Here is a 26064-nt window from a genome sequence, read left to right as displayed (position 1 = left end):
ATGAACATGAAGGGTGAAGGAGTGACTGCTGTTTGCGTTTGCACACAAAACATCCAGATCACATGATAGACCCCTCCTGTTCCTCCACCCCCATCAGAACACACCACCCACTCCTCCTGTGCCACATACCCTGGTCATGCAGGTCTCTCATGCACGATATGAGCGCCAATAAAAAAACAGGTTGTTACAGTAACTGATGGACTCATATCTGAAGCCCTCGGTGCCAGCAGGGTTGCTGGAGCAGCAGTGAGTGCATTTGGCTGCTACATGTTCAGTTCATTTGCGAGGCATAATCTCTTTTCCATTCTGAAAGGATGTGTAGAAATTTCCATATATTTTCTGCCCTGAATCAACGCAAAAAAAAAAAAAAAATGCTTGGACATTGTACTGATTTGTTGCAGAAAAACCATTAAAAGGTGCAAACAGTGTGAAAATGCAGTGGAATGTTTTGTAAAGAAATCCTGTGAATGAAATAAAGGCATACCAAGCACCGTGGAAGCTCACCTCTGATCTACCTCTGAGAGGAGAGAGAGAGGAGAGGGAGAGCGCGCGAGAGCGCAAACGCGGGGTGGAAGGAGGCTTTGGAGTGCTACATTTAAGGAGCAGCAGTAACAGCTCACCTTGGCAAGAATTCAGATGAAGGTCACTGATTAAGGCACAGCTAACCGGGAAGAGCTGACAAACTGATAACAGAAAGAGGAAGGTCCCACGGGACTGGAGAACCACCGCGGGTTCTCCGCTCAGCCCGCCTTCCTCCTCTTCTCTCTCTCCGGCACAGGACGGGCGGGGACGGGCGCAGCCCGGCCGTCGTCGACCCCTGCACGGCTTCAGCCTCGCCAGCGTGGCCGAGCGAGCCACCGCGCGAGCCTCGGCTCGTGCGCTCGGAGGAGGGGGACGACGGAATGAGCGCAGGTGTCACACGGGGGAAGATGTGGCACGGCGCATGCAGCCTTCGGTTTTCCGTTGAGGGCGGAGCCTGTATCGCGCGACGTCAAAGAACCTCCATTCAACAGCACAAGCACAGGACCTGCAGCGCGCCGTTATCTACCGTCGTCTTCCTCATGGCCGAGCTTGTTATAGGAAAGTGGACACGACACAACACACACACACACACACGAACACGGACATACGCACGGCTGGGCGGAGTGAATTTGCTGTGTGAGGCTAGGAGATGAGCAGGGTTCGTGAGGTCAAAGGAAACCATAAATAAGAAGGCATGGCACCTGCTAGCCACCAAACAATCCATGATTCATTAGCCTCTGCAGCCCCACTGCAGAGAGAGAGAGAGAGAGAGAGAGAGAGAGAGTGTGTGAGAGAGTGAGAGTGTGTGTGTGTGTGTGTACACGCGTGTGTTTTTCCGTTTCCGAAGTGACCAACCTCTAGCTGCCTCTCCAATCAAATCTGGGATGTCATCAAAACGTAATCACACACTCCCATGCCATTAATTACCTAAAATAGCAACGACTGCTATAGCAACATTTCCTTTAGCCTGCGCACAAAAATCAATGGATGACTGCCAGTGTTCCCAATCAGCGTCTGCATGGCAGAAAGACACCTTTACCCAGTCAGTTTAATACAGAATAATATTATATATAATCAGTGTTCCAGAACCTGCTCAAGACTCTACAAAGAATATTACCACGATATGGTGCGTACACTTTACATAGGTCTGTTGTCGCCTTTACTATTTTGGAGTTGTTCTGAACCCAAAGCAAACCTGCCTGTGCTTACACGTTTCTGAAACTGCGTTTGTGTGCACACAGAGATAGCAGACCTCCACGGGCACAAAGGCAGCGAGCACACAACCCTGCACCCTCCTCAGCGCAGAAACACCCAGAAGCTAGCCGGGAGCACATCAGCGACGTGCAGCTGTAACCAGCTGCGTGGGTGCGAACACACCGTGGTCCTACGGAGGCGCTCATCTGTGTCGCAGACAGCCACGAGCACTGCCGAGTCATTCACTCCCACCTGATTAAGCAGAGTCAGTGTCTCTCTGTAATCACCGGCAAACACAATCACTTGCTCATGTTCGGGCATGTATATCTACACACACACACACACACACAGAGAGAGAGAGAGCGCTACGTTCGTGAAAGCATGGCGACCTTGATTAAATCGTGTCCCTAACAGGATTACCAAAGGCGGATTTAAACGGCTAACGGTGGATGTAGATGTACTCTTGTCTATTATGAAATAAACTGATGGATCAATTAGTCTTATACTTCACGTACCATCACATGGGAGGTCAAATGAAATGTTTACCTATTTTATACATTACTATAAGCTTTCATTCAAACCCCACCTATTAAATTTGGAAGTAATTGCCATCCATTTCAGCTTGCATCATGCAGCAACTTTAAAATAAGCTCTCAACGAAGCCTTATTAGCATACTGTGACGAATACAGCCAATCAGCGGTATGGATCTCATACCTCATCCAGTCAGGGCCACTCACATGTTCCTGCAGCAAATAAAATTTGGCCTGCAATTTACCGCGGCTGGATAAGCCAGTAAAAACCTTCCAGTGCTGAACTAATTACATTTGCCTGAATAATGAGAAATGCTCTGACAGTTCCACCGCAAGTCAAGGACATGCTGTCTGGGATTAGAGACTTGGTAGGAATTTCTACAGCCTTGGCACTTCACTTAACTATGCTACATGTGGTGTGTATTAATGGAATCACATATAGACTCAGTTATACAAAAAACCTCCAATACTGTGTGTGTGTGTGTGTGTGTGTGTGTGTATGTATATATATATATATATATATATATATATATAGCAAAGCAAGGAACAAAACAGAAGCGCTAGAAAGGTGCAGAATTCACATAAAACATTAATTCCAGGTTAATTAAAAGGTAGTCTCAACAGATGGGTTTTAACACTCTGCTTAAATAGGCCTAGACTGTCAAGAGCCCTCAGGTCACTAGGAAGGGAGTTAAAAAACGTAGGACCTTAATAAGGAAAGACTACTTTACTCATTTAGTTGCACTGCAGGTATGGCTAGCATATCACTGTTGGTAGATATGAGCTCTTGCAGGAACATACTTAATAATCAATGCACTAAGGAACTATGGGGCAAGATCACAAAGGCATTTGAAGGTCAAAGACATTTAGGGGCCTAAAAATAAATTCTGAAAGACACACACAACTAGTGCACAGGTATCCAAAATCCTCACAGAAGCAGTTTGAGTTTAACCTTTCCAGTTCGTAAAAGGATTCTCACATTACCATCCCCAATAATAAGAAATTCAGTTTTGTTTTGTGATGCATTCAGGATTTACAGCATCAGATAATCAAGCAAGGAGCTGACAAACCTTCGAGGGTCAGTATCTAGGGACGTATACAGCTGTGTATCCAACAGGAACATGCATAGTGCTGGCCTCATGAGCAAACCTTGAGGGACTCCACAAAACAAGGCAAGGCAAGGATACTTGGATGAATGAGTCAGAAGTGCAACATAATATTCACAGCCACTCAGATTAAATCCAATCAAAAAGCTGTTCAAACAAACAAACAAACAAACAAACAAACAAAAACCATTCAATTAATTTAAAAAAATCAAATACTTGATTGAGGTAACTAATTAATGAGGCTTAGAATGTCCTGAATACTTGGTAGGTAGAGAATCGAGAGGGCTGCTGCTAGTATATGTGAACATAAAATGGCAAACACATTAATACGTGTTAATGAGAATGCTGACACAGTGCTGCTTCCCTTCACATGGCTCCAGGCGTCTACGGCTGGGTGACATTCATTTGAAATGCTGTCCCTAATGGAATTTTTTTTTTACTATGAAAAAGTTGGCAGTGTCATTTAATTTGTTATTTAGAAGTTTAGATTTAGCATGGGGTGCGTGGCTAATCCTAAGCCTATCGATTATGACAAAAGGTAACTTAAGGGCTGTATTTATGACTATCGATGAGATGTGAAAGTTGGGCCTTTCTAAATAAATGAGCTCATTATTTCTGACTTTGTGATGAGCAGTACCTTAGGCCCCTACTACTCTCAGGATATGTTCCACAGTTCCTATGAGGAGACATTAAATGCGTGATGGCCTGTTTTGTTTATCTCCAGACATACTCAAGGTTAAAAAACTGACTACAGTTCTACAGAGGACTCATCTTTTCCTCAGTGCAGCAATATATGTGCTGAAACGATGGCTGAAATGTGCTCTATGCCATACCAATAAGAGTCCTTGTGCAAGACTCTTAACACTACACTTACCTACCTCTGTAACGTGTCTTCAAATTGTGAGTTGCTCCGGATGAGAGTGTCTGCCGAATGCTTAAAATGTAAAAATGTAAATGTATTAGAGGCATCAAGGAGAATATCCAGCAATTGGTCAGATTTATATGTATGGGCTGCAGAGGTTAGTTATGTCCAACTGAATGCTAAACATAACAGCCTATTTAAGATTATTTGTCAGAATTTTGGGGTTCCTTGTTTTGGGAGAGTATACATAAAAACATAAAACAACATATGGCAACCCACCTCCGTGTCCCGCATCTACACTGCTGTCAAATGGGCAAAGCTGCAAATTCTTAAAAGTCAACCACAAATGATACACCGATAATACACAGGACATTAATATCTGGCATAGTTTGGGCGGTCCTTCCTGAATGTTATAAGAAACCCATTTGTGTCCCGTGACTCTCTCTTGCCACACCATTTCTTGAACCCTCCTCATATACCCACAGTCCCTTGGGAAGCCATCGGTACACTGCGGCTGGAGCAGTAAGGAGTGCCTCCTCCTCTCCTGCCCACTCCGGCACCGCACACCCCGGATCTGGGCCCTAAGCCGGCTGCTTGCTGTATCAGATGGCAACATGGGTAGCTAAAGCTCAAATACGGCAGGAATCTAGCAGGAGCGATTAAGCAGAGACAACACGCTGTCCTATGACATGGGCCTTATTTTGAACATGGAGCATCGGCAGTGATGGACAGGCCTATAGGCAGAAGCCTGGACATCCCCAGTAAGGATGTGATGACCAGTGATGTAATACCATGCTTCCTGCCCCGTTAACTGCAGACACAGGTAAGTTATGTTCTAGCCGACACTTTTATACACTGACACCGGATATGGTCATCACAGACTGAGGTGATTTTTTATTTTTTTTTTGAGAGAGAGGCTGGCTGTGGACCATGCAGCGAGAGAGAGAGAGAGAAAGAGACATCTGATGCTATGGTGCTTTTAATGATGGTAACACAAACGGAGACCTGAACACAGAAACACTGTGATGTGGTTTGTAGAGGTTTCCTGAGAGAGAGGAAGAGCGAAGGTGTGAAATAGAGTGGCCTGCTGCATTGGTTCTCATTACGATCGCAACACAAGCTGAGTTGCTGCTGTCTTGCAGTGCCCAGTGAGAGGTATGGACACACACACACCCCCCGAAGAGTTAACTCACTATTGACCACAGGAACAGTTTGAGCCAAACTGCATACTGCTCAGGCAGGGGATGCATTTAACCAAATTCAAGGTTAAATCCAATTTATTTTCAACAAGGAAGACTAGGAAAGTTTGTATGCAAGAAATCCTTTAACCAGAGCCAAGTCAGGTTATCCCCACACACCACTCACCACCACCACCACCACCCACGGAAACACAAGGAACATATGGAGGTCACTCTCAAAGCAGTCCGCAGGCCGTCTGATCACTTGTAAAGAGCTGAAGCATTTGAGTTTTTGCATATTGTATCAGACGAGTATTGCTGAGATTGAGATTGCAAGGTGTGAAAGGAAAAGAGAAAGAGAGAGAGAGATGGCAATACTGTACTGGTAGGTACAGCTGGCTCTCCTAGGCACTTCTTGTACAGTCAGATGTGCAATGGTGCCCCTCTCTCTCTCTCTCCCTGTTTCTGTAGAAAATATGATGAGCACATCTGCTTGGCAGTGGGCCAGAGCCACTTGGATGACTCCCCTGTGTGCCCAGGCTGCAGTAATGAGACTGCATGCGCTCCACCTCCTGATGTACTGACCAGCTGGCAGCCTGGCCAGCACCTACTCTCATCCCCATAACAGCTCGGCGCCACGTTCGGCCTTTTCCAGGCCACCGCTTGTGTGATTCTGAACGGTCTCTCTCTCACTGCTGAGCCCGTGGTCTCACTTCCTCTCTCTCCTGCGAGACAGACGTCATCTAAACCTCACTGAGAGAGCAGAGACAAATGTGGACAGGCCGCTGGACTCTGAAAAAAGGTAGTGACCGAAGTGCACAAAATAGCTCCCCCTGTGTCAACTAACGCTGAGACCTGCCTTCTAGGCTCTGTGACCATCACTGTAACTGTCGTGTGCAGCGAGGGCGATCCAGGCAGAAGGGCCCAGAGGTGTGCTGCTGTTCCCCTGGCAATAAGGCAGAGGGTCGGTGGGTTAGGAGGCCGTGGAGGGTGGGCTCCAGCAACACGGATCAGTGGCGTCTCCGTGCCGGCCGTGCATTCAGCCGCGCACTAAAAGAGATGGAAGAGTGCAAGCTGAAGCCCTTAGAGGCCCTACAGCAGATCTGTACACCGAGGCATGATTGGCTGGTCCCTGCAGCAGGCGGAAGAATCAGATGACTAAGATCCTCTTAGATTGAGAGGTAATATTCAGATTCAACACAGGTTACAATATAAATATCAATTGTTGCCACGACAAAAGCATTCTGGGACACATTTTAGGCTTAATATGTTCAAGCATCCCTTCATTCCACAGTCAGACTGCTGACTTGTGCGGGGGGGGGGGGGGGGTATAAAAAAATGGCACTGTGAGTAGGTGGTTGGGTGGGTGAGGATTGTGAAGGTAGTCTGGACTGTGATGTATTGTGCTGAAAGTTAGGTGTGATACTGTGGATTTGGGCTGTGATACAGTAGCACTGTGTCCTTTTACAGGGCTGCTGTCCAGATTAAAGCCAGTGTTGAAATCGTGTTCAATAGAGCATCGATGTTCCCAGTGAATTTTGCTTCAGGGCCTTTTCATAGAGTAAAACATGTTTCCTGCCAGTTCCAGGCCTCCGTCATGGCCAGGGTCACGACGGCAGGCCTGTGCACGGGAGGTGCAGGATGGGGGCAGGCCCTCCGCACTGGTCCCTGCACTCCATTGTTACTCATTAGCAGCGCGCCAGGTGCCCCACGGGGTGGAACGAAAAAGCGCTTTCTGGATCCCCCGTGGCCCAGTAGATGCCCTTCCAACCTCAGCCAGCTGTCCTGCTGCAGCTCGGGATGCAGGACGGAGCACCCTGGAGCTTCTTGTGGCTGGGAGGGGACCGGCACTTTTCATTTGCTCCTCTGATGTCAGTCTCAGTGTGAGGTAACTAGCTGAGATATCTTTCAAAGGCAACGAAATGAGAGCTATTTTGAGAGAGGTTTCCACAGGGCAGGGAGTAGGCACCGTCATATACAGGGCTACAAAGAGCGGGGGGCCACTGCGTTGTGCGAGTGCTAAATGATATTACGTCTTATTGATTCTTTAAGCATTTTCATATCATGACAGCAAGCAGCACTATCATACGGTTGGCTACCATTTATACAGCATATTACCTTTTAACAATACATTTTTATTTCTAAAATGTTAAATGTTTCCATCAGTCCATTTTCTTCAAAAATGGTAAAATTACTGTCAAAACCCAAAAGGTTCAGACACGGACTGCTACATAACATCGTGGGAGATGCATGCACACACACGGACATGCACAGGCTTATATAGAACCCCATTTTCTCAAGCTACTGTCAACATCTTTCGCCGACAGCGCTATTTATATTAGTACCATGTGAAAACCTCTTCCAGGTTTGTTGGGATTTGTTTTTTATTCATGATCTACGACAGCGCTCATTCCAGGATGATGCCGTGCGCGCGTGTGTGTGTGTACACGCATGTTTGAGGGATGCATTTGTGTTTTCTTTCAAGGCCTATTTATATCCACATCGACAACAGCAGCGTCTTTCAAACACCAAAGAACATCACCTTACACGTCGCACACAGTTATGAAACACGGCATTGTCGTGGAGGCTGCCTGGATTGGCTGCTCTCCATTCAGTCGCAGAGAAATGTTAACCTGAGTGAATTCGTTTCCTGACCCACCAACTAAACACCTTCACTTCCCATTCTGCAGAAAAAAATAATTTCTGCTGCTGCTCCTGATTCCACTGCGCAACATTTTTGCTCCGATGCCAAAGCTGCTCACCAGTGAGTTTCTCTTTTCATTAGCAGTTCTGCGAGGTGGTGAAGACCAGTACGGTCCTACAATGATGTGACTCGAAAGCATCTGACACAATCTTAAGGTGAGAGCCCTCCGGTGTTAAAGATACAACACATGGACTCAATCAATCACAAACATATTCAAACTCTGAAACCATCTGCCTTACCAGCTTTCACTGGGAGATCTTATTTTGGGTATTCAACCAGTGTTGATCGGGTTTAATCTAATGGGGGAGAGCAGCTGATTTACTACCTTATAAATTTTCTGGAAATAGCTTGTTTTTTTTCCTTTATATCCTGGCCCTCTGTTTGCCCTGATGTGATCTGACGGAGAACTGTGGCTCCTAACACACCGTGGCACGTCTGATGGTGAATTGTGGCTCCTAACACACCGTGGCACATCTGTTGGTGAATTGTGGCTCCTAACACACCGTGGCACGTCTGACGGTGAATTGTGGCTCCCAACACACCGTGGTACGTCTGACGGTGAACTGTGGCTCCCAACACACCGTGGCACGTCTGACGGTGAACTGTGGCTCCCAACACACCGTGGCACGTCTGACGATGAACTGTGGCTCCCAACACACCGTGGCACGTCTGACGGTGAACTGTGGCTCCCAACACACCGTGGCACGTCTGACGGTGAACTGTGGCTCCCAACACACCGTGGCACGTCTGACGGTGAACTGTGGCTCCCAACACACCGTGGCACGTCCACAGGCTTCCTGCATCACCCCATTTGTGTTTTGGGGCAGGGCAGCTGTAGTGAAGAACGGATGAGCCTGATTAGCACGTCTGGTCTTCCTCACCATAGTCATCCAGCTCAAAATGACTAAACAAAGCAATCAGCCAAACGAGGGCTGAGCAGCACTCCGAAGTCCCCCGGTCAAAACATGCAGATACGAAAAACGCTCCCATCCTTTTAAAAACCAACGTTGCCCGTAAAAATTGACTGCTGAGTTTATGCCGGCACACTACACCACCATGTTTGTGTGCCGGCATAGCCACGCGCAGCAGTTCAGAGTAGTTCCAAGGAGTTTGCAGGACTTCGCAGCCCAGCGTGATTATCACATACGACTGCCGTCCTGGAATAAGAATGAAAGTGAGCAGGAAAGCGTGCGCTTGTAGGCAACCGAACTGTCTGAAGCCGAGAGGTAAAGGCAGTTGTGCGGTGGGTGTGCACACAGGGAGGGAGAATAAGCTACTGGAGTGACTCGAGAGGTGTATAATTGCTCCCACTGGGGCCCCCGGTGAGGAGGGGTAACCTTTACACGTACACCATGTGCCCCCACACGCCTCACTGGCCTGCACCCACACCGACATGGCATTTCTTAACTGTGCACCGAAGAACAGACCAAACGCTCACATTAGAATGTTTTAACGCGTTCGCCTTTGTGAAAGCCATAATATCTCCATGACAAGCCACCAGATCAATCTCAACCACGTATTACTGTTCTTTAAGGAACCGTATGCCACTGAATCCCAAAACAGGGCTACCTCTACGATGAGCAGAATCAAGTCATACCTCCGCCTGTACTTGTGATGTATGGGGCTTTTTTCAATTTCACCATTAAGCTTAGTTTTGGCTTAAAACTGGTTCAGTGTCTCTCTGAATGAGTCTGATTTCTTTCCCTGACCTCCAAACCGTTGATGAACTAACCGAGAAGCTTTGGCACAGGTCCAAACACAACCATGGTACTGGTTCATGTGCAATAACAAGAAATACCAGCATCTGGCAGCAGCTATTTTATGCAGACACATGGTGCCATTAATACAGACTTTTTATTTACTAAAACCAAACGGGTCTTTAAATGTTGGCTCTGCCTTTGTTTCTCACTACTGAAATGTGCAGTTTTTGTTTGATAGACATAAATCATTACATCATTCTTTTATGCAACAGCACGCATGAAGGTTCCCAGATGGTGAAAAGCTCGTAATCTAAGCCAAAATGTGAATGGCTCTCTCCACGAGACTAAACCATTAACTGAAACCGACCCAACAGTCACTGTTCATGGCAGCGAGTTTGTTTTGGAGATCTTTTGTCTGGGAGCAGTGGGGGCAACAGTGCCATTGCCCCTTCTCTACCCCCCCCCTGCAGCATTAGACCCTCTTTCACATTATGCAGAGTTAATCCGTGCCAGAGGCTAGCCCAGCCCTCCGCTCACAGGGACCGCCACTGAGCGTGCTCTGTGGCTCCGAGACAGAGCTGCTCACATGCGGAGCGACCTTCGAAAGCTTGGGAATTATCACAGCGGGGCCTGCCTACACCTACACACACACACACGCATGCACGCGCACGCACCCCCATCCAAGGCAGCACATGCGCGCGCGCACACACACACACACACACACACACAAGGTCACAGTTTCAAGCTCTATACTGAGACGATGGGGAGACTGTGAGGGCAGACATGAGCCAGACACACAAAGAAAAGCTTTATGTTTTGTGTAATTTATACAAGCCAACATTGTTAATCTGAGAGTCTTTGAGGACTCTGGAGTACAAACTACATGCCAATTAGGCTGTCTGCCTCACAATGCGTAATCTGTGAGAGTTTAGCCAGTGGCAACACTGGGCTCTCCTGAAATGAGCGAGAGGCCCATAAATCCATAACACACACCCGCTCCGGGAACACAGCTGACAGATAGACAGTTGATAGAAAGCACCTGTCTACACATGGTCCCCTACTGAATGTAGAACATGCAGCCCATATAACCACTACACTGACAGTGTTTTCTGACGCTGGCTGTATGACGATTCTCTGCTACTGGTGAGCTGCTTCTGAACAACAGAGCTCCGTGCTATGGAAAACATGGATGTAGGTACATTTACGTTTGGTAAATGTTCTTTTAAATCCCTGAACAGACCAGCCATCTAAACTGAATAAAAGATATTGTACTGATGGCAAAAGAGGTAAGAATGTACATCGTTGCCTGGAGAAACGCACGTACATGAACACGGCGTCACATACAGCACTTCAACTGCCGTAGTTACAAACGCGCACATTTCAGTGCACTGAACAGAAGACTCAACATTCACGAAGACCTACACACTACCAAACGTGAACAAACATCCCAGTCCCAAACACAGAGTAGATAGCTGTGGTATTAATAACGTTGATTAGAAACGCTTATTAAAACACGGACGATTAAATCCTGTGTATTAATATTTTTGTCAGGCCTAATAAAACTGAGAGGAGACGGAGGATTACCAGTTAAACGGGAACCCACATAGGAAACATAATCCATCAGTATGTTCCTCCGAAGTTTTTAAGAGATGATGCTGAAATATCAATTTATTAATTTCTCCAATGGAGGAAAAGACAAGGCACTATATAATTAAGCAATTCTCGTGCTTCAGCAAACCTGCTGCTTACATTAATTTTGCTGCACTGCGTTCATTTCCTTATTACGAATTCTTTTTAATTCCATTTGTGTGAGTAATGAAATGTGTAATTTAAGACGCGGCCAGGCTTTTAATAGGAGTTGATGATTTCGCCTGAGCGCAGACAACACCTCACCAAAACAGGCCTCGCAGGGGCGAGATACTCAAACTCTTCCAGAAGGATGTTCTGATTTCTCTGGAGGCAAAGAGCGGCTGTGAGCATCCTACTGAAACATGTCGTCTTACATTTACAGTCACTGGAAAGTGCTCGCATCCAGAGACGTAACATATTTACATCTACATCCCATCTTACTGGAGGCAAGCAGATCAGTGTAGTGATGCATGTCATGATCCAGTCCGTGCGGATTACCCCAGCCATTCCACATGCCTGCTCACCAATCCTCGGTTACCTGGTTCCGCTGTGACCGGGGTGGGGGTGTCCCCGAGAACTGGGTTCAGAAGCTCGGATTTTAATGCCTCCGTTCCAGATGTTTCACACACTGGTCTCAAATCAGATCCCATTTCCCTAATCCTAACATATTTCCATTGTAAACATCACACCTGGTCTACAGACGGCATGCCAAGGCTCCCATCCTCGTTCTCCGTTCCCCCTCGTGTGCCACGCTGTCGCTGTGTAACCTAGTTTCACTAACGTTTAAAACCATTTGTCTGCCCAGATGAAGAACAACCAGGCGCTTCACGAGACTACCGTCCTAGGGAGGTTTGCGCACAGACATAGAAGTCAGGCAAATGGCTCCATTTCCATTTATGGAAATTTAGCTGACACTTTTATCCAAAGCAACTTACAGCTATGACTGAGTACAACTTGATTAATTGAGGGTTAAGGGTCTTGCTCAGGGGCCCAGCAGAGGCAACTTGGCAGTGGTGGGGCAACCTTCCGATTACAAGTCAAGTACCTTAACCACTGAGCTACCGCTGCCCATTTCCATGGCTCGGAAGCAATGGCAGATTCTAGTTCCTTAAACTCCTCAAATCGTGACTGCCCTCTTTCCAGCCTGTTGTTCAGGTAATATAGGCAAGGCCTCTAAGTGACTTTTGCTAATGTTCGACACTGTGCTCATTTCGCCTTGGTTTAGTAATAGTAGGTTCACTTTGATAAGGTGAAACCACCACAGTAACAAATTGGAGTCACGGAGCCATTTGGCCAATAGTTTCCCCTCACAGAAACCGAGGCCGTACAAAACAAATAATAAATAACCGGAAAGCAGTGCAAGCCCTGCACAAAGCCTCGAATATTTTTGAACTGCAGCCATTTGACCTCTGTGGTTTCATATTGGGGTGGCCAGCCACAATACGCCATCCCACACTTAAAAATTCATATGGCCTGAAGCTTTCATTTCTGAGCGGCACACCTCATTATATTTTTAATGATGGGCTGCTGCTCTACTACTCGGCATGTTTATTTGTGATTAATACTACATAATGTGAAAGCTGACAAAGACGCTTTGCCAGAAAGTGTCCGATACATGTGAAATTTTAGCTCAGCCAAATGATTGTTCCACCCACAGTTTCACTACTGTATTTTTCAGACTAATGACGCATGATTTACAAATGAACTTTTTTATGCACACTGGCAGGGAACAGACTCAGAGTAAGACAGTGTTCCACTTATATAAATGACTACAAAAATAAAGATTAATACTGTTCCAAATGCTAAGATAACAAATATATTTTAAACATATTCCATTAAAATGGTGAAAATAAAAAACAAAATCTCCATGGGCAGTTATTTCATGTTTTGACATCTTAACAAATACATACGTCCCTTAAATGGAAGCTGTCTCCATTGTTCAGCGTGCTTGACCTCTCTGTGAACCGTACAAATAGCTTTGTCCCATGCAAATAACCCCTTCAAAATGTTATCAGTGCATGTTCAAGCCATGTGTGCGCAAAAGCTGTGAAAATGTATGACACTATTTAAAAGAAGACTTTTTCAGGTGGCGGTGGGAAGACACCCACCCACCCACAACCCCAAAAGAAATGTTACGCTTGATGTGAGATGAGCTGCAAAGCTCCCACTTCACAGTCTCCTCCAGTACCAGATTGGTTATCACTGCTAGGCCAAGTGGCTGCAGGTTAAAAAGCCAGGAGGGGTGGGATGGAGCTTTCTTATTCCCACATCCTTGCTTATCTGCCTGGAAAGACTTTCTGCAGGGAGCAAAGGCTTTGTCACACTCACCAGTCTCTAGTCAAAGCGCTAATTTAAAAACACGTGATGGTGGGAAGACAACGGTCACGCCAAAAATCCTCCCTCATGGGAAATTTGGTTGAGGATCACCCTTTGATCCCACCCCTAGAGATGTCATGCTGCTGAGCACGGAGCTTGCAGCCTCTACACACGTCCTGCTTTTGAGACAGCTCGTGTCAAGTGGCTCCTCTGCGTCTTCTACGACTCCAGCCCATGAATGTGCACAGGAGAAATCGAGGTGGAATGCAAACATGCGCAGAGGAGGATTTTCTATTTTGATTTCTCCAAAGGCTACACAAAGATGGAACTCAGTGACTGGGTAAAAAAAGGACCTGGTGGAAGACGACCATTGATCATGCGGTTTAGTTAAAAAAATCTTAGGTACGTTCAGAAATCAGCCCCAGCGGGTTTTGTCAAAAGGCTGCACGGTGTTTGGGATTTAATTCCCCACACTGTCTCGAAAGGTAATGGCAAAAAATGCATTGGTATTATAGTTGTGACCACTGAAAGAAAGACTGATTTTCTAGATGAGAATGCACTGTTCCATTCTAGCATCAGCAACATGCTGTTCATGTTTCCTATAGACCAGTTGTATTTACATTAAGTCAATATAGGGTGAGCAACTATAAATTATGTAGCATTTCTACTTTCCAAATTGTTTGTAAGTACTCTTGGAAATGTTTTTCTCAAGATGTCAGGTCTTTTCTCCTAATTGTTTGTATTTTACCAACCACATGAAGTCCATTGGGATGAACAATATTCACACTTGTTTAGTCCTATTTAATCATTGCCTAGATTGATTTATTGATCTGTTTTTTGGGTTTTTTTTTTTTTTTTGCCTTGAAGTCTAAACATGATTACAGAAAGTCACATGACAGGGATAACTCTCCACAGACAGTGACCATTACCTCTTTAATACTGAGTTCAATACTTATTTGAATGTTACTAATGACCTTATTGATATTAGGTAATTGAATCAATCAATCATCAATCCTGTATCAATCATTTGATACAGATTAATCATTTGTTGGGTATAGTCTTTGGTTATACTGTACATAACCCAAGGGCACAGACTCCATACTGGGGTTATATTTTTCAGTGTTGTCAGTCATACCCACACATTACTACCTGACCACCCTGACATCAACTTTTGGTCATTTTCATCACCCTCTGTTCCTCTCATAATGCAGTTGTGTGTGTAATGCACCATAACATTCCCCTCAAAGCCCTATGTCCCTGATATGACTGCAGTAAGATATGAAAATCGTACAAGCCTAACTCAAGGGTGGACAATTTAGCATAGCTCCGAACATACTGTCATTCACCTACTTCTAAGATTAACTTATTTTGTGATTTCAGTAACAAGTAAACAGAAAAAAAACTGTTAAGAAACAATTAAGCATCGTTCGTCAAAGACAAAACACAAAAATCCACCCATATTGTTATTTTCACGAGTGACTGAGCAATATTGTGTTTGTGTTAGGCTCAGCAGCGAATTCGTTCATATTTGCAAAGGGTGGGTCAAACTAAGGGCTATCCTTACACCTTCATCTGCAATACACAGGCTGACAGGATACAAGAATTACAAAACAGGTATACGGAATGTTCATGGTCCGAGAACAGAAACATACGTGGCCGATTTCACACTCGACTCTCGTTCAAAAACCACCCCAGCCCAGTCAAATCATCCGTGCCATTAGTGAAGGCGATCTTCGTAGCGCAGTGTAATCTACCTGCACGCAGCACCAACGCGGGCGTGAAGACCAAGCTCCATACCAAGTCGAATTATAGAAAGCACATCAGTGTAACGAAATTCTCCTCAAGAATTAGGAGGATTCCCAGTTTATCACCTATAATGGTTACTCTACTTTCTGTTTCCCCAATCTCCACAGCACCCGATGTCTCACAGCGGAACAGGGCAGGATTTTGCACAAAAAAAAAGCACATTCAGATTACACACACCGCTACCGTACTGTACGGACGCCATACCAAACAACAGCCGACGAACAGCAGCGCACAAGTACCAAGCCCTATGGACCACTGCGACGCATAGGTAGACATCGCGGTGGGAAATAGACATGCCGCACCTACCGATCACTTGTGGCGTGCCAACGGCTTAATGTCGCTTTCTAATAATGTAATCAGGAAATATGAGGGTGGATGTAGCCATGAAGGATTTCGCGCAGTCTCTCTCACACCAACACAGATGCTCAAGCAGTAGCCCGTCTACGCAGAACACTCGCACAGCTGGGAGTTTGTCAGATGTCAAGTTTGCCTCAATCTTCCACCCTACTGACTAGCGTCGCTTTTTTTTTTTTTTCCCCTAAATAAAAATCCATGTTAGAAAGTTAAGGTTATACAGATTGGCCATTCGGGCCCAGATCTCATCTGCATCGCGGATCTGATTCAAAATAAATTAAGTGGGCGTAGCAGAAATGCTCATATGCTTGTCGATCAAGCACCCTCGTTTACCTTCGTCGACGCAGGTACAAGATGCAGTCACTGACAGATTCACCAGCGCCATCAACCACTAATGAAGAATCGCCTCTGAAGTAATCCATATGCACACCAAACTGGCGAGATTTGTCCTCATCGCAAGAGGTTCCTCCCCGCAGCACTGAACAGGCTCGCGGACACAAACAGCTGTTTTGGGGCGCAGGGTTGTTGGTGTGGAAGGCTTTGCGCCAGTGCTACAATAATCTCTCACCTGTGTTGAACGGGCAGGATTTCAGTAATGTAACGGACCACCCGCTCCGCCTGCTTCCACCATCTTCCGTCGCTGCCTGTCGGTCTGCGAACGTGACTCCTCCCACATCGCCACCGTGACATCAGAGGCTCGGTACCGAACCGTACCGAACGCGGCCCCGGTTCTGAATGATACGCTGCTGTTCTGTGTTCGGCCAAACTTTGGGTACTGCCACTTCGCGTTTAGCTCGCTTTGTTTGGGTTTCACGCCAATTCGCGCTTGGTAAAATGATATGAGTCACTATAGTCTTCTCGCATTTCCATCAGGCCTGAACAGAAACTTGCAGAAGTGAGCAAACAATTAATAAAGGCCTACCCAATTCCAGGCGAGTGAGAAAACGCTATATTTGTACACAATACAATAATCTAGATATTGGGTACAAAATGCTGTATCAGGTACCCAAAACATTTAATCATACATGTCTTTAGCATTATTACTTTAACTCGTGGTCCCATCAAAAATGTTCGATATCACTCGAAAACCCACCTTCCTATTTTGATCCAGAAGCTATTAAAAAGCTTAAAATTCTTTTTCCAAAGAAATTTTATTTTATGTTGTAGGCATCTGACAAATGTGAATATGAGTCTTTCTACAAATAAATACAGAACACATTGGTGAGATGCTAGATTTGTTAGTTATTGTGGCTGATTAAAGAAAAACAAAACAAAACAGTACCTTATGCAAACTTACCTAAAAATACACAACAGAAAAACATTTCTTATCAAAGCTTGATGAAATTGATAAGAATGTATCTGCATAGATGCAACAGTACATTTCCGTTCTTCATATGTTGTTTGTCTAAGCACATTCAATCCAGACAATATGATGCAAGAAGATAAACCATGTTGCAATACAAATTAAATATTTTTTCTTTTTTTAAAAAGACAACAGAAAAACACACTTCAACCTGTTAAAAGTTAGATCTTCCAAAACGGAGGATAATAGATTAAAGTTAATATGGAAGCCCTAAAATAATAATAATAATAATAATAATAATAATAATAATAATAATAAAGACCTCATTCTCAGAAACGGAAGCTTTCATCTGAACACAAGACTACATGACAGCTCTGGTCGGTTTGCAGACTTCACTGAGTAGTCGGCTGGTACAGTGGCAGAACCTTTATAGCAAGAATACAAAAAAGCAACAGAATTGCATGGAAAGATTAAGCTAGGAGTGAGCGTGTGCTCCCTTTGTGCCAGTTTGGACCAGGAAAGCAGGAGACAACTCACAGAGACATGTTTGATTCCAACGGAAGTAACAGCAACGGCAGCTCTCTTAAATCAGAAACAAAAACGATGGCTTCAAGTAAGATGCAACGAAGTTGTTTTTTTTAGGTGAACATGTAACGTCTCAGTTTGATGTAATGGAACTATACAGGAGTTACTAATATCAAACATCTGGAGTTTAGATTAATGAGGGATGATGTATTTTTAAAGCCACCCTTCGTTAAGGGCTTTGATATACATCAGCTGTCAAACCGTAACGTATGTCTGTTCCAGCATTACCATTATAGGGCTGATGCACACAACAGTGATGAGGAAGACAGAACCAAAACACTATGATGTGTTCATTACGTGAAAGTTCGACACGTGACGAAGGTGATGACACACGGAATGATGTTCCTTTTGCCAGCAAATAACAGATACAAAGCAGTCAACATTTCAATATGTTTAACTGTGCAGTGAATGTGTGTGTGTGTGTGTGTGTGTGTGTGTGAAGAATGGCTTTTATTGCCAAGTACAGACTAGTAACCCAACACCCCATATTACTCCTTCACATCAGGGCAATGTGGCATAAGAAGCCAAACTGCAAGAGCTCTAGAAAAAGTCATCTGATCACTGCACAAAGATGGGAAGGTGAAACACTAATGTGCATCTTCTCTGTGCAACTGCGCAAATATAAGATATGGTACAACTTTTATTAAATCAAGATTAAAAACATCATAGCTCTAAGGGCCAGGTCTCCCCCCCTCCCCAACACAGCTCGAGAATCCAGACCTCAACTAAAGCATAACAACAGTAGGAATTTTCCAATAAATATCATTTTCTGCCTATAAATATGCTAAAACAGTCTAAGCAACTGGTGTTCAAAAATTTCCAAATACGCTGAAGGACTTTTTTTTTTTTTTTTTTGGGACACTAAATCACTACTTTTTCCACAAAGTAAATTTATATATGCAGTAAAACTATAATAAAGTGAATCTAGAAGCGACGTAATCCATAAGATTGATGAGGTCATATTGCTTGTGTGTTTCTAACAAACAGACCTTGAGAAACGTGCTATTACTTCTGCTACTGTTAAAGTTCAATGTGAAGAGTTATTACTACAGGTCAGTACTGAAAGAGGGCTGGCTCAACTATGAATGTCCTTAAACATAATAAATCATGACAAGTAAAGCTACCATGAATTTTAGATCAGGATACAAAAGTTATTTTTTTTTTGTGTGTTTTGCATAAACTTAGTTCAAAAGTATCGTTTAAAGTTAAGCAGCATGTCAACCCAGGCACGTTAAAGCCTTGTTTCACGGGCGTCGAAAAAATGAGCACCATTTAGCGAGTGTTAGACTTTAACTAGGTAGCTTGTACTGGATTCTAATAAAGTAACAATTTCACACGCACACGAGGCGCGCACTACCACAAATGCTGAAATTCCCCTTCATAAGGAAAAGCCATGCTTGTGTGAGACCTTTGTAAAAGAGTATTAAAACAAACAAACAAACAAACAAACAAAATGAACAAAATCGCTGTTTGTGCTTAAACACTGACATTCATTAGACAGCATTTGGTGTTTCTGTCCGGATGAACTGTTTTTAGCATGCGATGAGAATGCCATGTGCTTCACCGAGATTAAAGTTAAATGTGAGAAGCTCGGGCTCCATTCATGCAGGGGCAGATGAGGAACCGGGAAATAAACCCTTAAAAACCTCGCAAGCACTGCCCGTTTCCACTGCATGTTTATTAGCTACACACAAACGTATTAATAGTCTCACTTAGAAATGGCTTGACCTGCTAGACAGACTTCGAGTCGTTTAAAAACCCTTGATTGTGCTCACATTGCTGAGTCTGAGCAAAAACGCTCAGAGATTTGTATTCGTCAGTACAAAAGCTCAAAAGAGGAGCTGCAGACAGGCACCCAAGCCCTGTCTGCTCTTGATTAAACATAAAAAAAGAAGGAAAAAAAAAAAAAAAAAAAAAAAAAGAGAAAGTGGGTCAGGATCACTTTGGGCTGCATAAACTCTCAGGTGTGCACCAAAGTCCTTTGACAGAAGATCTAAAACCGAAGACGTGTGCACATCCTGCAGTCGTGGAACAGGAAAAGGAAAAAAACCAAAACAAAACCACCAGAAGATTACAAAGATAAATGGTATAAAAAGTCGTAAATAACGACATTTCGGAACAGACCTGAGATATCAAGTACCTGAACTAAAGTGGGCGTAGCACGTCAGCTAGAGCAGAACTGTACTCTGCCAAGGCTTGCTAGTGGTTTTCATCATGAAGGGGAATTCACTCAATGAGCTTCTCTGTCCAACTGGAGTCCAAACCATTTTCAGCGGGCAGGGACATAAATGAGTGGTGCCCGAACTAAGATGGCCTATCGTGGCTCGCCCACCTCTGGGGGGAGGAGGCATTTCTCACACTACTGACCTATGACGGAGTCCAACCACTTCCTGTAGGCTCTGGCGAAGCGGCCCTGCTCCGGGGTGGAGCGGGTGCCGAGGACCTGCGAGATGAAGGCATGCTCAGAGAGCAGTCCGGGCCACGGAGAGACGGGCCCGCGCTTCAGACGTTTCGTGTCCTGCGTGTAGCCTCCGTGTTTGCTGCCATCCTGTACGCAGTCGATGTCCATGGCCCGGGAGGCCTGGAGCTCATCGCACGGGTCTCGAACCTCGCTGAGGAGGGCGTTGCTGTCGGTAACAGCTGGGGACAAGGACCCTGTCCCCTGACTGAGTTTCTGCCAGCGGTCCCACAGATAGAACACGTGCCGTCTGTTGGGGGAAACACGCTGGGATTACACATCGCAAATTGGTAAAGGTGTGGCCTCGATCTCTGGGGATATGAGATATGATGGATATATAAATGTGTATATGCAAAGGTGTATTATTCAGGTTATTTAGTAGTGATGACGTCTGCTCAGGACAACCTAATTACAGACGTTGGAACACCTTTACCTGCCATGCTTTAACCAAATACCATAGGGCATAGGTGCCATTCTAAAGACTCCATTAATGAGAGAAGGAACACTTAGCCACACCATAACAGTGGGAACATAACAGTAAATGAGACCCTCCTGTTGGCATGGTACTCCTTATGATGGCAACACAAGCTGAGGAGGTGTAAACAACATTCGCTGAGCTGCTGCTGCTGTCCTCCTAAGCCCCGAGAGACAGACGTGGCCAGGGAGAGAGAGAGGGAGAGAGAGAGAGAGAATTCTCTTCAGTAAGCTATTGCTCTGCAGGCCTTGATCATCCATCAAACTCAAACGCTGCACTATAAACACATCACGCAAGTCCATGAGGCCAAGGACAGCTTACTGGAGACAAAGTCACACTACTCACGGTGCACGGCAAGGCCAGCGCCGACGGAGCGGCTTCAATTAGCACACAGCCGAACGTACAACTGAACGCACAACACCCTACCTGATCTCCAATCCAGATGGATATTTACAGTCACAGAGAGTCACTGAACACAGCTCTAGCTAACATGTCAGAGCAGGATACAGCCATTAATGAGACTCCAGTGGGGTTTTAGCTGCTGATGCTGAAACACTAATCGTACTTGCTAGGTTCCCATACAGCTGGGTGAGGCATAGCCACAACTGGAACAGGCTACCACACTACACTCCTTCACATCTAGAGAGAACATTTTACTTTATTTACTACCATTTTCCATACTAATTTTGCTTCAGAAATTTACCTGACTTACAATTTTAAAAAATATTGGGCCCTGCAATCTTTGATAATTATAATTAGACATTGTCAAAATGGATAATTATAATTAGACAGTGTCAAAAAATATATATACATTAAAAAGAAACCCCACTTTATTCTACATTGACCTACATATTACTGCATATTAATTTGCATATTACAACACTAAACTGGGCTAGAACATCTGCATAAAATACAGTCCATATGGCCAAAAAGGGTGTGGCCTAGGTATAGAGTTAGATAAATTAGCTATATAACCAGTCTAAATGTGCTGTGTGGTAAACATTAACTAATGAGAGCACTAATGACTCTAAACCACACAGAGCAACTGGCTGCATTATCTTAAGAGGCTGCTAAAGCTTTCAGGCAGTTAAAAGAAGTAGCAAACTGGATGTGCAATGACACACCCTTGAAATGATGTTAGTGTGGTGTTACTCATGCACTGGGATGTCAGTCTAGGTCCAAGTACCAGGTCTATGACGAGGCCTTCAGGACTCTCACCTGTGGCACCAGAGTGTCTCGTGGCCGGGGTACGATTCGATGAGGTCAGTGCAGAGCTCCATCTCCTCACGGAAGAGCTGAGGAATGGTGTCAGCATGGGGGTCGTCCGTCAGGCCCGCCTCACAGGCCCCGGCCTCTCCGTTAGACTGTGCCGCTGGTCGGGGATCCAGCGGGGGGTGGAGGCTCTCAGTCTGGGACCCATTGTGGGCCTGGCCCAGCTCACCCAGCAAGGCCTTGAGCAGGAACTGCCGATAGTGGAAGCCACTGTGGTCAGACACGTGCATGGACACCCAGAGCCTCGTGGAGGACAGCTCGTCATGAAGGACCTGCAGCAGAGGGACGGCACAGGCGACCTGATGACCAGCGGGACCGAGAGAAAAGGGCGGGTGCGTGTGCACGAGGACAGATGCTGTTGGGGTTCTCTACACTTCAGATCAGTTGTGCTTCAGAAGCAAACTGAGCTGGAAAGACAGGAAGCTCGAGAGCACCATGCAGAAATCAGTGGGTAAATTCATGCATAATTTCATGTAAATCATCTGGATGAACAAATCGAATTCTAAATGGCGATAAAAGGTTTTTATTAAGACGTTTCCCCTAAAGAATTACACGACAGCAGGATTCCTGTCCTCCTTGTTAACCCATCAGCCCTAAAACAGAGGTAGAATGGTAACGTTGCATCCAAATCCGTTTCGGACCATTAAAACCCACCAGCCCCCTCTTGTTTGGCTGGGCCCTGGGGCTCGGATTGTGTTCAGTACATCTGCCTCATCCGGAATCCCATTAAGAGCTGAAAAGGACACATCAAAAATGCTGAGACTCTGTGAGCCCAGAGATCTAACAAGCTCTCCAGACTACCTCCTTGTCACTTATTTCCACAGCGATAAAACACTGCGGCTCAAAGCAGAGCATCACTCAGAGGCCCCAAGGGGAGGCTGGTAAGAGCCAGACATCAAGAATAGACAGTAATAAGGTCACAAAATCAAAACGGATTTGACATGCTGTCTTAAAATAGGGATTATTTTCACTAAAGGTGTCATTTTCATATTTTGTGATTAAAAAAACAAACAAAAACAAAAAAAAACCAACCCTAAACAGGGGAATGCTAACAATATGAAGCACTGCTAAGAACACATTTTCAAAACACCTCCTGCCTTGATTTACAAATGATCATCATTAGGTGCAATAAAGCGGTTCCCTTCACGCCCATTCTAATCCGCGTCCTGCCGTGCCAAATCTAATCTGAGAAGCAGACACGCTGTTTGCTCATAAAACCAACTCACTGTGAGGGACCCGAGGCTCCACGGGCGGGACCTCAGCCTACCTTCACGCTGCCTTGAGACATGTGCTGCAGCACCCAGATGCGGTGAGACCAGGCATTGTAGTTGCTGGGGTAGCGGCTGGCGGCGTCCGCGCACACCCTCAGCTCCTCGTGCAGGGCCCTCTGCAGGCGCTCGCCGTGACCCGGGCCATTGCCGTTGGCCCACGCCTCGGCCTGGCCCCTCTGCTCCTTCTGGTCCGATGGAGACGGGCAGCACTCCCTGTGCAGCCTCTGTAGTACCCACCTCCTGCAAAACCAGGAAACCGATCGAGCCAGAGCTAAAGAGCAAGTGTCTGCATCGCAGGTCTTTTGTCACATTGTTACATGCCGGTATATTCGATTAAAGGGCACATTCTGGTGTGTAGCACGTTAACTAAACCATGAGGCCAATAGTACACTAAAGAAATGCTAACTAAAACTAAAAAGATCCTTTATAGAAACACATGAAGCAACACATTTGAACTAGAGGCCTGTTAAATAAGGAAGGGAACGCTTGTCTTCCTCATACTCCTAGGGCCTATGCGAGCCCTGAGCACCTGATCTGACAGGCTAAAAGTGTATTCTAATGCTCTTAATGTGGCAGGCCTGTGGGCCAACACGTGTGACTGGGGAACTTCATTGCCATTTTTTAAAGGCCTGCTGAACTGTCATCATTTAAGAGTACATAGAGAGAAACAATCTGTCCAACTTGTTGTAGATGCTTTAACTGAGTGTAGGACGCAGTATTCATGCCACTGCATTTAACTGTTTTTCTCGAAAGCAACCATTACATCTAGCTATCATTTTAAGTCTGCTACCATGTAGCTGCACTAATAGGTCAGACTTTTTTTCTTTTCAAAGATAAAGAATCACAAGCAGCCTGACCTGTGTATCCATGTCTCTGGGCTCTTGGGATACTTGGTCAGTGCCAGTTTTCCCAAATAGAGGTCTTTCTCTGGATTCAGCACACCATGCTGAAGCAGCTCCTTTCTACAAATGAAATGTATCAGAACAAAATGCCTCATGAAGATTCAATAACTGAGGGGAATGTAGCAGTCTTGAGTCACAGTTGCTGAGTACTGACTATAGCGCCACCTAATGGACAATGTAATCAATTTGAGGATATATATTTTTATGATTATTAATCGATGTTCAACAAAAAGCCACCAGTGACTCAGCCATTACATCCAGATAAACAATAAAAAATAATAAATCAGTCATCACAAAAACTAGAAAAACTAAATTATTCAAGGAAATAGACCAGGTTATCCATCAGGATCTGAACAGTTTGCTCTCTTATAAATATACTGAGGAGACTGTTTATCAAAGGGTTTTTTAAACAAACAATTTGAGTATATACACCAAACTTTGTACCTGACATTCCAAGCAGTAGTGAAGTCTGGATTTAGCAGCAGTAGCGTGCAAGTGATGTCCACCAGCACTGAAGGGGAGAGAGGACGTTTTTAAATATGGCCAAAGCTTCGATCATTTGCTCTCACCATCATTAGTGTTAGCATGCACGGGCAACTCCTGCACATGACCAACGCAGTGGGAAGCAAACACCCCACTGAGCTCAATCTCGTGCATCTTCAGTCTACCCACTTCACAGCTTCTCTTCTGTCCTTCTCGCAACGCAGTGGAATCTGAGACTCGTGTGAGAAACGGCCTTACCTTCCCTGTCCTGCCACTGCTTGCGCTGACGGTACAACAGTAGCTTGTTGTGCACGTATGGCAGCAGGAACTTGACACACCAGCTCTCCACTCCTAGTTTATTCTCAACCAAGACGATGGGGCTTCTGTTGTAGCGGGCCTCGGGGCACTGTATGAGCCCAATCTCATCTCTACACCAAAAACAATAGAGAAGCATAAAAACAAAAGGGCTGGTGTCTAAGAAAACAAAACAGAACAAAAAACAAAGCCTAACCTATGCCGCACTGTGACGATAGGCAACCGCATACCTAGGCTGGCAGCGGAGTTAACTAGAATGACGCAAGTTAACTGAAGACTGCGATGCAACATTTGGGATGGTGTTTCAAAATAAACACCTTTAAAATAAACACCTGGAGAGTTCTGCTTCTGGATAAGTGCAATGTTAAACCTAGAAAACCTAGAAAATCGGTTTCACTGTGTAAAAGCAATGCAATTTAACCGGTTAAAAGTATCCATCCATATTTCATCGTTACCGGTATGATGTAACCAGACATTAGTCCTGGACTGCGAAGCCCAAAACAACCGAACATCAACATGCTATCGGTATCCAACATCAAAACAAGACGCTAGATGATTAACTGACAACATAAATCCACCTGAGTAACATTAAATGTTAGTTTAAATTCAGTTCGCTGCCTAACCTACATTATAACTGTTCAACCTCAGTCAGCATCCTAGTTACACACAGGCGTAGGTTAGCAAGCAGAGACATCCAAGATCTTATCCAGCTAATACAACAGCACGAAACACAGAAAGCTTGTTAATTTGCTGGTTAAGTACTTTAAAGTAAGTTCAATTTTGCACAAAGTAGGAGTGGTTAATAGTTTTTTTTATGCGTTTGCCAGGTTTTGTGCAGCATCTACTAACGTTACCCACACCTGCCCGGCTATTAGCCATCTTAGCTGGTTAGCTCAAATAAATAGTTTGCACTGTTAACAAGCGGCAACTGCACATTTTCACGCGTGGACCTGAAACACCGTGAAGCATAAAGGTGTTGAGTTGCAATTAAACGAAAGGTACACACATATTAGGATTCCTCTTAAAGGCGTTAGTGATATCTTTGACAACTCTCTGCACCAAGACGTCCACCTCTTCTTCTGACTCGGCCATTTTCAG

General features: G+C 45.0%; 2 protein-coding genes across 7 annotated transcripts in view; both read right to left on the bottom strand.

Moving 5' to 3' along the window:
* Positions 1-16556, bottom strand: part of apba1a (amyloid beta (A4) precursor protein-binding, family A, member 1a) — a 33030-nt gene extending 16474 nt beyond the window's left edge. Inside the window, exons 1-2 of one of the 5 annotated variants that reach the window (XM_035529531.1) lie at positions 16471-16539; positions 8640-8929 (exon numbers count right to left, since the gene is read on the bottom strand). The gene's annotated coding sequence lies outside the window, so the exon portion shown is untranslated. The other 4 variants (XM_035529530.1, XM_035529532.1, XM_035529534.1 and 1 more) reach the window with 4 other exon arrangements.
* Positions 16557-18715: 2159 nt separating this feature from the next.
* Positions 18716-26064, bottom strand: ptar1 (protein prenyltransferase alpha subunit repeat containing 1). 2 transcript variants are annotated; one of them, XM_027006283.2, is made up of 7 exons: positions 25973-26064; positions 24910-25079; positions 24613-24679; positions 24124-24228; positions 23263-23506; positions 21942-22267; positions 18716-20498 (listed from the first exon to the last, which is right to left on the bottom strand). In XM_027006283.2, the coding sequence occupies exons 1-7, from the start codon at positions 26056-26058 to the stop codon at positions 20150-20152; spliced, it is 1347 nt and encodes a 448-aa protein (XP_026862084.2). In that variant the 5' UTR covers positions 26059-26064; the 3' UTR covers positions 18716-20149. The 2 variants fall into 2 exon arrangements, with proteins under 2 accessions (XP_026862084.2, XP_026862083.2); XM_027006282.2 differs by having other exon boundaries at positions 20409-20882; positions 25973-26058.

The sequence above is a fragment of the Electrophorus electricus genome, chromosome 9 (assembly GCF_013358815.1).
Source record: "Electrophorus electricus isolate fEleEle1 chromosome 9, fEleEle1.pri, whole genome shotgun sequence".
Lineage (NCBI taxonomy): Eukaryota > Metazoa > Chordata > Actinopteri > Gymnotiformes > Gymnotidae > Electrophorus > Electrophorus electricus.
Note: the sequence above shows the minus strand (reverse complement) of the source record. Positions and strands in the feature narration are given on the sequence as shown.

What these genes read in the sequence shown, in the direction of transcription:
- ptar1 (XM_027006283.2), bottom strand. Translation starts at nt 26,058, where the DNA reads ATGGCCGAGTCAGAAGAAGAGGTGGACGTCTTGGTGCAGAGAGTTGTC. An exon ending in TTTAAGAGGAATCCTAATAT is followed by an intron (nt 25,080 to 25,972) that starts GTGTGTACCTTT and finishes TTTTTGGTGTAG; the next exon opens with AGATGAGATTGGGCTCATAC. An exon ending in CCAGAGACATGGATACACAG is followed by an intron (nt 23,507 to 24,123) that starts GTCAGGCTGCTT and finishes CTGGTTTTGCAG; the next exon opens with GAGGTGGGTACTACAGAGGC.